The sequence below is a fragment of the Salarias fasciatus genome, chromosome 19 (genome assembly GCF_902148845.1).
Source record: "Salarias fasciatus chromosome 19, fSalaFa1.1, whole genome shotgun sequence".
NCBI lineage: Eukaryota > Metazoa > Chordata > Actinopteri > Blenniiformes > Blenniidae > Salarias > Salarias fasciatus.
In genome coordinates, this window is record NC_043763.1 from 25,356,949 (window position 1) to 25,373,185 (window position 16,237).

The following is a 16,237-nucleotide window of genomic DNA, read 5'->3' on the forward strand; positions in this document are numbered from 1 at the left end:
CGAGGCTGCTGCAGGCCGCAGCTCAAACCGTTCATGAAGTTATTTAAACTCTTCTTACCTAATTCTGTTCTGTGTTTTTCTACATATTGTACACAGTTTTTTTTTTAAATTGCACTAATTCCATTACTGCTGGCATGCTCCGTGGACAGCAAGAAGTTTCAATGTGCAGAGAATCATGTTTTCAGACAAAAAAAAAAAAAAAAAAAAGTGACAATTAGCCCAACCTTGACTTCGAGGTATCGGTGAGTTCATTCACCCCTCTGTACACGGACAATCAGCAGTCCCCCACACAGACCACATGTTCCAAGTCACAGCTTGTGGTTGTTATCAAGCTCCTGCTTTCTGCTGGACGGGTTTTGTTGAAGACTTTTGTTCCCATGTGACACGATTTTGACCAGTGAAGTTTTCTGAAGTGTGAGACATGAGCCAGATTTTATCTGAGTGACGGATAAAAGCCAGATGACGATAACTGACGATAATATGAGTACCCTTTAACCCTCTTTGCAGGAGTGAAAATAAAGACTCAAAAATACTCAGATTACTCTTCTTTTTTTTTTCCTGCGTGTGCCATTTTTTTCTATTTCTGTAAATTTACTCCTACTTCAGTGAAATCTACACACAGCAGGCCACTGAAGTACATTTCTCATGATTAGCATCTTGGTCCAAATATAAGACGACAGTGATCATGAGACGAGGTTGACTTTAAAGACCTTCATATTCTGCAGACCTGATAATGTTTTCATGGAAACAGAAATGTTTTGCGTGTTTAACAGTGAAAAACATACCAAAAAATCCAATCTGTCAAAACGGGTGTGATCACAAGGAACCAAAAAACATAAACAAGCTGCATTCGTTTGTACAGACGTAACTGCAGTGTTGGTTACGATGGATGTATAGTTGCCTTTCACTTCAAATTCAATCCGTGCAAATGAAGCCTAAATACATTTGTAAATGAGGTAAATTGGAAGAGGCACAGTTCATGAAATGGATCCAGCATCCAAGAGGAGTGTCGGTAAGAACACACGGAGGGAGGTTTATTGCTCTTCAGATGTGTTTATTAGTTGATGTATCCTGATCCACAAGCAGTTCTGCAATAAACAATAATAAAGAAAAATCAACCTCAGCCTCTATATTCCACTCACATTAATATAAATTATAAATTGCCATACTCAGGGATAAACGTAAATTATCTAAGTCTACTATCCAATAGGCACCAGAACAAAGAATCATCTCATCGAAGGCAAATAACTAAGAGGAGCTGAAGAATAAACACCGCCCGCCCGGACACACAGGTGAAGGAGACGAGCGCTCTAACATATATGCAGGGCGGAAACAATACAGATAAATCACGCGGAATAGAAACCTAAGGAGCTCACCGCTGCCTGCATGACGAGAGCCAGTGTGGAAACAAAGGCTCCCGCCCCACCGGGGCGGAAACAACACTACTGAACGACGAGGAAACGTATTAGGAGTTTATCACCGCCCGCCTGGACTGCACAGGGGGAGGAGAACGAGCGCCCCTGACGGCACAGAACCCGACACTCCACCGGTCACTCGCTCAGGAATAACATGTATCAGAGTATTAAACAAGTGGCCCGGCACCTTCACAGCCACAGGAACGGGAACAAACAACATCTTCCTGCGGTGCGGAGGCCAGCACGGCTTGCACAGACGCACAGATCACGGGAACAAACTCACACGGCGGATGAATGGCACTCACGTTCTGTCATTTACTAGGATCCGGGCATCAACCACGACGTACGCATCTGTGAGGTAAGGCAAGTACCAGACTCAATGGCAGATCTGGTCCAACCCGCAGGTCGGCTAGTCCACAACTCACACCGCCGGCGAGCGACCGCTGACGCCTCACGTTACTTCCGCCTGCTGAGAACCAACCCGGACACTTCCCAACCCCGCCTTTTATACAGCCGCCCCCAAATGTGCATAGAACATTTGCATTGTATACAGGCTCAGTCAGTCTTGGTAAGTCTAGAGGTCGGAGGAAGGTCCTCCCCCGAGGGGAGAGCTGGCAACCTGACCAGACGGGCTACCGGCCGTGTGAAGAAGCGCCCCTTAACCTCGATGTCTGCAGACCTGATGCAACCATCGTCACTCCGATGACACCTGACCACACGCCCAACCGGCCACTGGGCCCGAGGTAGTTGGGGCTCCACCAACATGACGACCGCGTTGTCATGTAAACCAGGTGGGGAGGTCTGCCACTTCTGTCTAGTCTGTAAACCCGGTAAGTAGTTTCGAATGAACCTGGCCCAGAATTGGTCCGCCAGGACTTGAGAGTGTCGCCAGCGGCGACGGCTGAGGATCTCGGGTTCCGGATACACCACCTGGGGCAGCGAGCCATCAGGCCGCCCCATCAGCAAGCTGTTGGGGGTCACCGGATCGATATCTGCTATGTCGGCGGAGACATAGCCTAACGGTTTGGAGTTCAGGATGGCCTCGACTTCTAGGAGCACAGTAAGCAGCACTTCTTCAGGAACTGGCTGAGACCCAACACACGTGTAGAGCGCGGACTTCACCGAGCGTACTTCTCGCTCCCAAACTCCTCCAAAATGAGGTGCGGCCGGGGGATTAAAGCAGAACTTGATCTTCTGACGGGCAAGCTGCTGCTGCAGCTCCGGGACCATGCCGTCGAAAGCCTCTCTGAGCTCGCGTTCCGCTCCTCTAAAGTTGGTGCCTCTGTCCGACCACAGCTCAGCAGGTGCCCCTCGTCTTGCGATGAACCGTCTCAACGCCATCAGGTAAGCATCAGAGTCCATGTTCCTAAGGAGATCCAGGTGTACAGCTCTGGTCGTTAGGCACTTGAATATGACCCCCCAGCGTTTCTCTTGACGTCTCCCCACCTTCACTATCATGGGCCCAAAACAGTCCACACCGGTGGAGTAAAAGGCGGGTTTGTGTAAGCGAAGGCGGGCCTCTGGAAGGTCAGCCATCCTAGGGACAGAAGGTTGACCTCTCCAACGTTGACATTCGGCACAAGCTCGTTGGTGTTTACGGACTGCCTCCCGCCCTCTGATGATCCAGAATGACCGCCGCAGCTCAGAGAAAACCCGTTCAGGACCTGGGTGATGTAGATCGCTGTCATACCTTCGGATGAGCAGATGGGTCACGGGATGAGCAGGATCTAGGACGACCGGGTGCAACGGGACATCGACCTCTTCCAGCCGTCGAAGCCGTCCACCTACTCTAATCAGGCCAGTGGTTTGGTCAAAAACAGGTGCTAGGCTGAGGAGACGGCTTGTAGATGACACTGACTTCCCAGCAACAAGGGCCTTGTAGTCCTCAGGAAAGGACTCCTTCTGAGCTCTTGAGAGGACTTTGACTTCTGCGTGTTGGTAATCCACGGCTGTCGGTGGGGTAGTGGAGGTCACACCCTGGAGCTCCGCTACGGTGTCATCTAAGAGTTCCTGCCAGGAACTATATCCCTTGTCTTCTTGGCTGCAGGGGGTAGGTGAGGTTGATGCAGTACCGCAGAAGGCAGTCTTCCGGAGCTCCCCATATTCCTCTGGAGGTTCAACACTAGGCCTTTCTGGCCACTGGTCTGGGCTCTGCAGCAGGAAGGGGGGTCCGTGGGACCATCGGTTGGGATCTTGGAGCTCATCCAGGGTTTTGCCTCTGGTCAGATCATCTGCAGGATTCCGGGCTGAATCTACATAGCGCCAGGTACAGCCTTCGGTCAGTTCCTGGATTTCCGACACCCTGGCTCCAACAAACACCTTGAACCGGCAGGACTGGGAATGGAGCCAGGTAAGGACCGTGGTCGAATCAGACCACAGGATAGTGTGGTCGACCTCCAAGGTGAGTTCTTTGGTGAGGAGATTGGCCAGTTGTGCTGCCACCAGAGCTGCGCAAAGTTCCAGGCGTGGGATGGAATGCACACGTTTGGGGGCCACTCTGGAACGAGCGAGGAGGAATGCCAGATGGACTTGGTCTTCTTTGGTCTTTGTCCTCAGGTAGGCCACGGCGCCGTAAGCCTGTTCCGAAGCGTCGGCGAAGATGTGCACTCCTCTTGAGGAGGTCCCGAAGCCACGGTCGGTAGGTGCATAGGCTCGCGGGAGGGTGATGTGAGGCAGGAACTTCAGCTCATCCTCCCAGTCTGACCAGGCTTGAAGAAGGGCTGCAGGTAGGTTTGTGTCATCCCATCCGCGTTGCTTGTCCCACAGTTGTCGGATGATGAGCTTTGCCCTAGTGGAGAAAGGTAACAAGTAGCCCAGAGGATCATACTGTGAAGCTAGGACCTTGAACATGTTCCTCAGAGTCAGATCGTGGTAGGACACCAGCCTGTGCTTGTAACCCAGAGAGTCTCTCTCCCAGTGCCAGGTAAGCCCCAGGGTGGATTCTTCAGGGCTGGTTCTGTCTTTGGCCAACCACAGGTCTAGACTCTGTGACCGGGCCTCTTGAGGGAGGTGGTCCAGGACACGCGGCTCGTTACAGGCCCACTGTCGTAGCTCGAAGCCTGCTGAAGATAGGAGATCTCGGAGGCGGTCCACCAACTGCTTTGCATCTTCAGCGGTGCTCACACTCTGTAAGCAGTTGTCGACGTAGAAGCAGCGGGTGACAGAAAATCTGACCGGGTCATCAGGCTGGCAGTGAGCAGCCACGTGGCGCTGTAGCGCATACGTAGCACAGCAGGGGCTGCACGTGGTGCCGAAGGGCAGAACGTGCCACTCGAAAACCCGTGGGGGCTTGTGCACTTCCAGGTCACGCCACAGGAACCTCAGCAGGCATCGGTCTTCGGGGAGGAGGCGGACCTGATGGAACATCCCCTTTATGTCACCACTCACCGCAATTGGACGCTCCCGGAACCGTAGCAGGACGCCGACCAGGGAGGATCCCAGAGTAGGACCAGGCAGCAGGTACTGGTTCAGAGTATGTCCAAGGTACTGGTGGGAGCAGTTAAAGACAAGCCGATACTTCCCATTGTGCGCTACGAGATGATGGGGAATGTACCAGCACTCCACCGGTGGATGGTCCGGAGTAATCTCTTCAACTAACCCCGCGTCGATCAGCTTCTGCATTTCTGCTTGGTAAGTCGCCGCCCGCTCAGGGTCTTTCAGGAGCCGTCGCTCGGTACTCCGCAGAAGGGCCATGACCGACTCCTTTGGTGCCTGTAGTGAAGGCATGGCTGTGTGACGTAACAGTGGGGTGGCATACCTTCGTATCCCGTTAACCTCGGTCCGAACAGTTCGGGCATCCAGCAATGCAACTGCCTGTTGGTCCTGTCTGGACCGGGTCACCTCTCTTTCAGGTCGGTGAGGTACTGCATCCATCTGCCAGAGTCTCTCAACATGGCGGTACAGCTCGTCCATCTGGGAGGGGAGAGAGGTGAAAAGACACTGCACAGAGTTATCGGGCCGCCCCATAGAACGGACCGGACCTTGGAGGGTCCACCCCAACCGAGTGTGGACTGCTGCAGGTCCACCAGGTGATCCAAGCCTGACCGGTTCTATTGGTGTGATAAGGTGGGATTGATCGGAGCCAAGGAGCAGCGATGGTCTGACGTCCCTCAGAGCAGGGATAGGGAGACCACGGAGGTGTCTATACTTCCTCTGGAGTTGCTCAATAGGGTAAGTATGCTGGGCTAGGCTGAGGCGACTGGCTGTAAAGGCTCCGTCAACCTTGTAACTGATCTTGGGGTTAGTAGTTGGGGAAACCCGGAAGGATATCTTCCGTCCGTGCAGCACTTCGATGTCCTGCCGGACTGTCCGTAGTGGGAGGTCTTCCGGAACACCTGTTATGCCGAGGGACTCGGCTGCGGCAGGTAACAGCATAGACCTCTCCGAACCATCATCCAGCAGGGCGAAGGAGCTTATGGTTCTCCCCCGGTAATGCAGCAATACTGGGACCACCTTCAGCATGACTCGATCACTGGTTTCGGGCCTGTTGAGGTAGAGGGAGCCTGAGGCGGAGCTAGTTAGACAGCTCTCTTCCTTAGAGGCAGACTCCTTGTCCCTTCTCCCAGGCCTAAGGTTTATCTCGTGGAGAGCGAGGAGGTGTTTCCCCTGGCAGATGTGGCACGGTTTCTTTAAGTTGCATTGAGCCGCATGATGGTTGCGCGCGCAGCGCCAGCATCGCTTGTTGGCCTTGATCCACCCTTTAAGTTGCTCTTGGCTGAGCTTGGCAACCTCACTGCACTGACTCAGGTAGTGGTCATCGCCTTGACAGTAGGGACAATGAGCTTTCCCCACTGGTCTCTTCTTCCCAGGTTCTGGTGCATACCCAGCCCCAGAAGGTTCTTCTCGGCCATGTAAGACTGCCACAGTTTGCTTGGTGCGAGGGTTCATTTTAGGAAGCTGCCGCTCCCTGTTCGGTCGGGCGCCATCTTGGCTGTCGAAGCTCAGGCACCAGGACTCGTAGCTGAGCCACTCCGATAGATCACGCAGGGTATGAACGGCGCCAGGCTGCCTGAACTGATGGCGGCGGAAGTCAGCTCTCTGGTCTGCTGGGAGCTTAGTCAGAAGGCGCGCTACATGTGAACCGCACTTGAGTTCCACCTCTCCCGCGGGGCCCAGGGTCTTGAGTAAGCCCACCAAGGACTGAACTTGAAGTGAAAACCGCTGGAAGCCTGCCGAATCCCCACGTCTGATCTCAGGAGCTTCCAGAACCCCAGCTATTTTCCTCAGAGCGATCTGATGAGGTTGGCCATATCTGTCATACAGAGCTCTCATGGTATCCGTGTACGGGTTAGGGGAGTGCAGATAGGCATCAGCGATGAGCTGGGCCTCCTCCAGCCTTAGATGATCTGTGAGTATCTGGTATTTGAAGAGCTCCGTGGAGTCTGGGGGTAGAAGATTCTCCAAGGCGATACGGAGTCGAGTGAACTCACTTGGGTCTGGCCGGGTGAACTTGGGAATCGTTGGTGTGGGCCCTCTATACATTTTTTCAGCCCCAGGGAGCTGTACAGGGAAGCTAGGTGTGGCTCTGGTGGCTATCGGAGGGGGTAAGGCCTGCTGCTGTCCTGGAGGTCTGAAGCCGGAGGAGATGGGAGCAGGGTTGTAAGGTGGTTGAGGAGGCTGCACTGGAGGATACTGCATGATCCCACTGGTGGGTGCAGGAGGCACCAACTGTGGTGGTGGTGAAGCAAACACAGTGGGTGTTTGAGCCGAGTATCCATAGGCGTGAGGTGGGGGGTTATGCTGGAAGACTTGTTGGCCCAGGTTGAGACCACCCATATTTGCTGGCAGGTCATCTTCAGGTTCAGGCCAGGGTGGGGGAGGGGGAGGGGGAGGGGGCCAGTCCTCCTCATCCTCCTTCTCAGGCGGTGGTGGAACGGGCTTCTGCTGGGACATGGCGGCACTGGCCCCCCGAGGTCTGGAACTGCTATGGCTGGGGGTTGAACTGGCAGACCGGTCCATGTCGTTCCTGAGTTCGCGGACCACATTGAGCAGCTCCCTCATTTCTGTGCGAGCTTCATGCAGTTCCTCTAATGTGGCCCGAACTGCCTGCTGAGACTGGAGCAGCTTGGCGTTCTCCTCGTGGAGGACTCGAGGATCGGAATAGGGGGGGCCTCCATAAGAAATCCATGGATCGGCAGGGGGGGCGTCAGGTACGGGCTCTTTCAGTGCGCTTCTCCTTCGCAGGTGGTCCTGGGCTAGCTGATATGTTTCCAGATGAGCAGCATCCCTGGGGGATCCACCCGAAGGAGGACGGAGGGCATAACGGGGACTCAGAGGGGTTGGCCCGTAAGGGGAGAGAGCCGCATGCTGCTTTGGAGGAGGTTCAGAGAGAGGCGGCCCCCGCTGTCGTCCCCTGGGAGGACGACGACCCAGGTAGTCCACCTCGAAGTCCTGGAACCTGGCCGGCCGTTGTCTCTGCCGCTTGGGTCGCACATCCGGGAAGAGCTCCTCATCTGAATCCATCTGGAATGCTGGATCCGGCTCGAAGGACCAATGTAAATGAGGTAAATTGGAAGAGGCACAGTTCATGAAATGGATCCAGCATCCAAGAGGAGTGTCGGTAAGAACACACGGAGGGAGGTTTATTGCTCTTCAGATGTGTTTATTAGTTGATGTATCCTGATCCACAAGCAGTTCTGCAATAAACAATAATAAAGAAAAATCAACCTCAGCCTCTATATTCCACTCACATTAATATAAATTATAAATTGCCATACTCAGGGATAAACGTAAATTATCTAAGTCTACTATCCAATAGGCACCAGAACAAAGAATCATCTCATCGAAGGCAAATAACTAAGAGGAGCTGAAGAATAAACACCGCCCGCCCGGACACACAGGTGAAGGAGACGAGCGCTCTAACATATATGCAGGGCGGAAACAATACAGATAAATCACGCGGAATAGAAACCTAAGGAGCTCACCGCTGCCTGCATGACGAGAGCCAGTGTGGAAACAAAGGCTCCCGCCCCACCGGGGCGGAAACAACACTACTGAACGACGAGGAAACGTATTAGGAGTTTATCACCGCCCGCCTGGACTGCACAGGGGGAGGAGAACGAGCGCCCCTGACGGCACAGAACCCGACACTCCACCGGTCACTCGCTCAGGAATAACATGTATCAGAGTATTAAACAAGTGGCCCGGCACCTTCACAGCCACAGGAACGGGAACAAACAACATCTTCCTGCGGTGCGGAGGCCAGCACGGCTTGCACAGACGCACAGATCACGGGAACAAACTCACACGGCGGATGAATGGCACTCACGTTCTGTCATTTACTAGGATCCGGGCATCAACCACGACGTACGCATCTGTGAGGTAAGGCAAGTACCAGACTCAATGGCAGATCTGGTCCAACCCGCAGGTCGGCTAGTCCACAACTCACACCGCCGGCGAGCGACCGCTGACGCCTCACGTTACTTCCGCCTGCTGAGAACCAACCCGGACACTTCCCAACCCCGCCTTTTATACAACAGTTCATCAGTTCCCCCTGTTGACCACTGGGCGGACACAGAGCTGAGTGGGAAACAGGAAGTAGATGGACATGATGTGTGACTATCACATCCATAGATAGCAGTAACCCAATGGGGACTAACGTCGTCACATGGCGGCCATCTTGGTACAGGGCCGCTCACTCACTCATCACATTAATGTCAATCGATTTTCAAACGACTTGGTTTGTTATGAACGTCAGACATGTAGACATTTAACCGCATGCAAAAAGAAAAGTTGTGATTTTAACATTCAGTCTGCATCATAGCAACGTAACGTTAGTAATAAATCAAACTGTCTGTAAATCCGTCAAGAATTCAATGACTTGAGCATTTTAATTAGTGTAAATCACTCACCTTCCCTCAGATTACCCAGAGCGCCCCAGAGTGGTCCACTGTCCCAAGATGGCCGCCAGTGAACGACGTTGCTGAGTCCGCCTTGAGGCATCTGGTTCTTATATGATATCTATGATCACATCAGTGTGATGGACAGAGACACAGGAAACAGAGACAGAAGTGCAAGAGGTCAAGGGTGCACACGGTAAATAGTTTCTTTCTTTGCAACTTTTGTGTGATTGAAGAGGTGATTTGTGGTGTGAAAAGCAATGACTGTGTGTGAGGTGGTTGACCTGTGCTCATTTTCACAGGCACCACTGTGAAGATTGTTTGAGAAGTTTGGATTGTTGTTTACATGAAGACCCTGAATTGAGTTGATTCTGTGACTAAAGTGTGAATGCTTACAACCTGAAATGTTGTCAGATCGGACTTTTGTGTTGAATGAAGTATAATTGAAAGACTGATGAGTTTGGTGTCATGAAAATATATTAATTGAGATGTTTATCTCTTCATTTTACCTTTCACTGTGTTTAATGAAGATGTTTAACCAAGTTCAGAAGAATGTAATCTTTTTATTATCATCAGTAAGAAGTGTGGACTCTATAATTGACCAGGAAGTAGTTACAGTCAGTCAAATCCAGCAGTAATGGAAGTTACTCTGCAGTACTGTAGCAGTGTCCTGTGGTCACACACTGACATCTAGTGGTCACGGATGGGAAGTACTGCTAGATCTTTATACCTTTAAGTTGTATGAACAACCAAATAACTTAAAATAGTGTGAGAAATAGTCCCGGGCGGTTCAGTTTTCCACCCAGTCTGTCACCCTGGGGGTACAGGCCTGGCCGTCACACCTGCGACTGGGAGTGGAGATCATTTTCTCGATGAGCAGGCCGTCTATTTGAGCAGACCTCAGACTCCACTCCGGCACCGGATCGTAGCTTGAACTCCAGTCAGTTCAGCGCTTGTGATTTTGCTCCGTGTTATTTGTGGTTCTCACATCTCTGCTCTGTTCTCGTGGAAGTTGTTCTTGTGGAAAATGCTCAGACTTTAATAATTAGAAATGTACACATATGACCAGGACTGCTTTGAATGACTGTGTGGAGATAGTCAAAAGAGGAGTCTTTTTAATCTCTGTCCTCTCTCCATCAGGGCCAGCGAGGAGCGCCAGCGAACGATGGACTGGGGAGTCAACAGGTCCAATAACAGAGACCATAGTTTTGGGAGTTGTTCTGTTCAGATGTTCTTTTTCTGTGGCTGTTTTCTACAGTTCCTGTTCTTACATGCAGGTTGCCAACATCAGTGTTACGATTAAAGAAAGTTATGCACCGTATTTTTAAAATAATATCGCTTAATTTTAATAGGCTCAAACCTATAAAATGGGGGAAAGTAATGACTAAAATGAAGAAGGAAAAAAAAAAACAGATTTTTCCAACTTTTAAACACTGAGTAAATTCTACATCAAAATGTAGTTACAGTCCTTGTGATTCTCCCAATGCTTTCATGTTTTCTCTTTTTAAAACGGTTCTCTCTCCAGATGCATTTGTTTGAGGAGAGTGCAGAATTTTCTCCCCTCCGCTCCCCACCACGAGTTGAAGCAGCCACTAAAGTGAAACAGCGTCAGTCGGCAGCCTCTGACCCGGAAATGAGGCGCCAGTGTCAGCAGGGGCGCGAGAGGAAGATCGGTGGGAGGAAGGTTGCTTTTATACTGGGCCACCTCCCATCACCACCTCAGATCTGTCGTCTAATATGGTGAATTGTTAAGTGAATTGTAAAGGAGTCTGCCATTATCTGATAAGTGCATAAAATGCCAAATTAGAAGGAGTTCTAGTTCGTGTGGTGCTTAGCCCACCTACGGGCTTCGCTATTGGTACCCTCCTTTGGCGCCAGCCAGTCACTGAGACAGACCAAAAAATTTGCCGTGCCAATCATGCCCGGGCGCTGGCACGCGCCCCGCCCCGCGTCAAGAGGATATAATCCGAGCGGCTCCGTACAAACTCCCTTCTTCTTTCTCAGCCTGAGATACATCATTGCTTTTCAAGACAAAGACAAAGAGAAGATCACGAAGATGGACAAGCCGGCTCGATATGAGTCGGCCTCCGGCGTCGGGCCCTTCGACCGCCGCGGATGCGGCACACCGCTGCTGGAGCAAGACCGGTACAGCCGCTACTTCTGAGGTAAGGGGCCACCGGGGTTCCCAGCCGGGGGGCGTCTGCCTGGGGGAGTGGCTCGGATCTGGGCTCTGGGATTGCCGCCAGTTATCTGGGCCCTGGGTGCCTCTCTAGCCTGCTTCTGGTCTTCTCAGGGGTCAGAGGTCATATATGCATGATCACTATCACATTTCCATGATCACGCTGATCTTTAATCACTCTTCACATTCTACCTGTGGACTCAGTTCCCTCGTTTTCTTGTAGTGGGTTAGACCAGTGGGGATCTGTAGGCCTCTCCTGATGCTCTGCTGTAATTTCATACTTGAATCCTCAGTTTGCACGCCCCAGTTCACTGCCAGCTATATTCTCCAACAAAAAGTCCTTAAGATGCCCTCTGTCATGTCTTTATGTAGGTGCAGTAGCCAACTGTCTATTGTTAAAAAAAAATAAAGAATTGTCTGTCCTTGCACTCTCTCCTTTCTCTTCGCCCTCTTTCGTCGTTGTTAGATCGCCTGTTCACTTTCTGTTTCTTTCACTTTCTGTCTCTCTGTCAGTTCCAGCAATATCATGTATCAACACTCAAAGTAAATAAAATAATTAAAAAAGAAAAAAAAAGCATGTTAACAAGAGGAGAAGAGGAGCTTCACACTTGTAAGCTTCTCTTGGAAAAGCAAATCTGTCGGGCGTATAACAGCAGCCGGACTCCCATTCTGCTGCTTCCATGCTGGACAGGACAGGTTAAAAAAATAAATAAATAAAAGGAAGAGTTGGAAACTGCCTGGTGGTCAGATGTGGAGCGGTGGGGAAGAGCAGGCTGTGGTGTTACGCAGAGTCAATAAGGATACCAGGTCATGTTTAAGTCTCTTTATTCAGCATAGCACATGCAAACATACAGCCGCTCTCTGGCGCTCGTGTGCATCTGAACATAAAGCCAAGAAAACGGAAACACAGTGTATCACTTCCAGTGCTGCCTTTCACAATAAAATAACACCTCACATCACATCGCCCTTTCTTTGAGTCTTTCAAGACACTAAGAAGTAGATTAATATATGAATCACATTCATTTTTTTTCACATTGTGCATGCTCCAAATATGTAAACATGATTTCTTTCCATAATTATCTTCAAACATTAATGTCTAACAACTCTGCCACTCATGGTCGTTCGAGCTGGAGTTGCATTCTGCCTGACATCAACTGAATCTGGTAGATGAGGCTCAGGATCCTCATGGGAAGGAGACGCATGTGGCTGGTCCTCCACAGGAGTGGCTGGGGCACTGACGATAGGTTTAGGTGTCGACGGTTCCTCCTCGGCACTCCTCTGTTTGGACAAGATCTTGGAGAATCACACCTTGTCAGAACAGTTGCCGGTTCTGTCCATCCATTTTTGCTGTCCAGTTTCACTGCGACTCTTCGTCCTGGTTTGAGTTCTGGAAGCCGTTTGGCACCATACCTGCTGTCGTGGGTCCGTCGGTATTTTTCTTTTGTTCTCTTATCCGTCTCTCTGGCGAGCTGGAGGTCCGGCCATGCAGGGTGCAGCTTCGTCTCCAAAGTAGGTCCTCAGTTGTCTTCCAAGCATGAGTTGGGTCGGACTCAGACCAGTGGCTTAAAAAAAAATTATATAAACAAATAGTGACCCTAGATGGTGTTGCTTTAACTCCCAGTAACACTGTGAGGAACCTGGGAGTGACCTTTGACCAGGACTTATCCTTTAACTCCCACATTAAACAGGTCTGCAGGACCTCCTTCTCTCACCTGCGTAATATTTCTAAAATCAGGAACATGCTGACTCAAAGCCATGCTGAGAAATGCATTTGTTCCTCCAGAGTAGAATACTGGAATTCCATGTTACAACTGCCTAAAAAGTCTCCAACTGGTTCAAAATGCTGCAGCAAGAGTTCTGAGGAGAACCAGCAGGAGAGATCATGTCGCCCCAATATTATCTTCTCTTCACTGGCTTCCTGTTAAATCTAGAATAGAATTTAAAATCCTTCTCTGAACCTATAAAGCCCTGAACAACCAGAATCTATCATATCTTAAAGAGCTGTTAGTCCCACACTGTCCCAGGAGAACGCTTCGTGGCCTGCTGGAGGTTCCTCGGTTCTCTGAAAGTAGAACAGGAGGCAGAGCTTTCAGCTCTCAGGCTCCTGTCGTGTGGAACCAGCTCCCAGTTCCAGTGAGGGAGGCTGAGACAGTCTCTGCTTTAAGACCTTTCTGTTCAGTAAATCTTCAGTTCGGGCTGCTTCAGGACTTCCTTTTCTTAGTGGTGCCATTGTAGGTTGCAGGGCCGGCTCTAGGCATAGGCGAACTAGGCGGCCGCCTAGGGCGCCACGTCCCGAGGGGGGCGCCGCGGTCGTACAAGGGGCGCCACGACGCTCTGTGTTCCGTGTGCCCCGCTGTGCAGCGGTCCGACGCACCGCGCTCCTCGTCCTCGGCGCTGCCCGGCACTGATCGGTATTGTTCGGCACCGCTCCTCAGCATTAATGGAAATGTCTAGAGGAAGCTATAATAACCCCCAGAAAAGTAGTTTCTACTTAGAAAATAGCCTTTACAGTCTTTATTATGTTTATTTTCGCATCAGTTCTCTGCATATTTTCTACACAATACAAATAGACCAAAGTATGAAATCTCAGGACTTCATGGAATTTAGTCGTTTAGGATGGAGCTACATTCAGGCTACTCTAATGTAAAGAAAACCACCTTTCTGATTAAGATCGATGACTTTTCTACCTGGCTGTGAGACGATTTAAGCCTCCTGCAACACCTTAACGCTACTTTATATAGTTCCTTTACTCAGAGTGAGCTTCTAGAGCTGGGGAGGCAGGCGGAGCAGATGTGCAAAGAGGCGACAGTTTACTCTGTTAAAGGTTTTTGATGAATCAATGCAACTTTTGAACATGTTTACAAGATGTTTTCATAGGAAATCCTGCTATTAACGCCATCAATACCAGAAATGATTAAACACGTTCATCTAACAAAATAGACTGTAGCAGCTCACGGTCTGCAGACTGTTGCAGAACTGTGAGTCAGTAATGCAGAACACATCATTGAAAAAGAAGGTTGAATCGAGTGAATTTTAATCCCAGAGAGTCAGAAACTGGCCGGACTAATAAAATCAAATGCAAAACAGCACCAGAGTGTTGAAAGTGAATGTGAAATGGTGAGATGAAGGATGGAAGGTGGAAATGAAATGTTCCCAAAAGTCTTCAAGTGCTGCAGATAAAGTCAAAATGATGGGTTGAGTCACCATTTTAATGTTTACGGTGTCCTGTTCTGTGTGTGTGTGTGTGTGTGTGTGTGTGTGGTTTCATTACAAAAATGGCTAACAGCTCCAGCTAGTAGCCCAACATGAAAACTGCATCATTTTCAGTGTTTCTGTCGTTTCTCACAATATTGCAGCATAAATGTGAAACTTTTCTGAAACGAAAACGCTAAATTGATGCGTTTTCACTGGAAAGCTTTTGGTGTAAATTAGAAAAAGGACTATTAAAAATTAGCAGTGTTGCAGATAAGTGAAGACATGGAAATAATGTTCAGATAAAGTGTTCGAATAAATGCTGAATACTGAGTCAAACTCAAGTCTAACTTGAGTCAAAATTTGTAAAATAAAATTCACATGAAGCTGAAAATAAACTGGAAAAGATCTAATTAAAACCTGTCAGTTTCTGCAATTTAAGGTGAAATATTGAATTTGCAAACAAAAAGTTGGAATGTCTTTGAAATGGAAAAAAATTACTAACAGCATGAATTTAATTTATGTATCAGTTTTTATTCACAAAAGGCAGATTACATAGACACAATCACAGTGCAGCTGGACAGTAAAAAAACACAACCCCAAGAGGATTGTGCCAGGAGAAGCAGCATGAGCTAGAGACGACCACAGCGGAACCTAGCAACCGTTACCATGGTGATGGAAGTGCTCTCAGCTGACTTTGATGTCTTTAGCTTTCATGTCTACTGTTTACCCAGCGGTGTTGGACTCTGTTGTCACTCTTGTATCGAGTCACCGGAGAAGCAGCGAGCAGAGCGACAGAGAGCGAAGCAGCGAGCGACAGAGAGCAGAGAAGAGTTAGAATCCAAAAGAATCCAACAGTTCCATTTTGTTTGAGAAACACGCTTGAGATATGACAGAATATCAGCATCCGAAAGGTAGAGGAAAATTTACCAAGAACCCTCGCGGGTTTGAAGGAATTCCTCCGGAACTTTTAAGCATGCGCGCTCATATCGACGAGCTCCTCGCGACACTGAAAGACCGCGAAATGACGATTCTGCAGTTGAAGAATGAACTGAGGGAGAGCACGCAGAAATCTGTGGATGTTCCTGAAGTTCAGAGGAAACAGCAGGAGAGTCAACACAGCTCAGACAAGTCAGTGGAGGAAGACCACAGGTTGACTGCAGTGTTGCCGGAGCTGAAAGAAAAGACGGGCAGGGCAGAGGCAGCCAGCCTCAGCCAGCAGCACAGCAGAGACCTGCAAAGAGACGTGACCGAACTGAAGGGGAGGATTACAGACTCAGGCCATATTGTGTCCAGTTATATGACAGAAAATGGGAGACTGGCAGAAAAACAGGGTCGTCGGGGTGGAGGAAGATTTACCAAAAACAGCCGCTGGTATAAAGGAAACCCTCCTGAGTTTTCAGACATGCGCGCTCATATCGACGAGCTTCTCGCGACACTGAAAGACCGCGAAATGACGATTCTGCAGTTGAAGAATGAACTGAGGGAGAGCACGCAGAAATCTGTGGATGTTCCTGAAGTTCAGACGGAACAGCAGGAGAGTCAACACAGCCCAGACAAGTCAGTGGAGGAAGACCACAGGTTGACTGTAGTGTTGCCGGAGCAGGAGAAGA

General features: G+C 49.9%; 1 protein-coding gene across 7 annotated transcripts; it reads right to left on the minus strand.

Annotated features, from left to right (window-relative positions):
• Positions 1 to 949: 949 nt before the first annotated feature.
• On the minus strand, positions 950 to 8,880 carry LOC115406662 (uncharacterized). 7 transcript variants are annotated; one of them, XR_003933554.1, is made up of 3 exons: positions 5,014 to 8,880; positions 4,803 to 4,901; positions 1,040 to 4,203 (listed from the first exon to the last, which is right to left on the minus strand). XR_003933554.1 is itself a non-coding variant. In XM_030116824.1 (2 exons), exon 2 carries the CDS (start codon positions 7,941 to 7,943, stop codon positions 1,971 to 1,973), a length of 5,973 nt encoding a protein of 1,990 aa, XP_029972684.1. In that variant the 5' UTR covers positions 7,944 to 8,050; positions 8,683 to 8,880; the 3' UTR covers positions 1,040 to 1,970. The 7 variants fall into 7 exon arrangements, 5 of the variants coding, with proteins under 5 accessions (XP_029972684.1, XP_029972686.1, XP_029972685.1 ...); XR_003933553.1 differs by having other exon boundaries at positions 950 to 1,088; positions 1,721 to 8,880; XM_030116824.1 differs by having other exon boundaries at positions 1,040 to 8,050; positions 8,683 to 8,880.
• Between the last annotated feature and the right edge of the window lie 7,357 nt (positions 8,881 to 16,237).

What these genes read in the sequence shown, in the direction of transcription:
- LOC115406662 (XM_030116824.1), bottom strand. Translation starts at nt 7,943, where the DNA reads ATGAACTGTGCCTCTTCCAATTTACCTCATTTACATTGGTCCTTCGAG.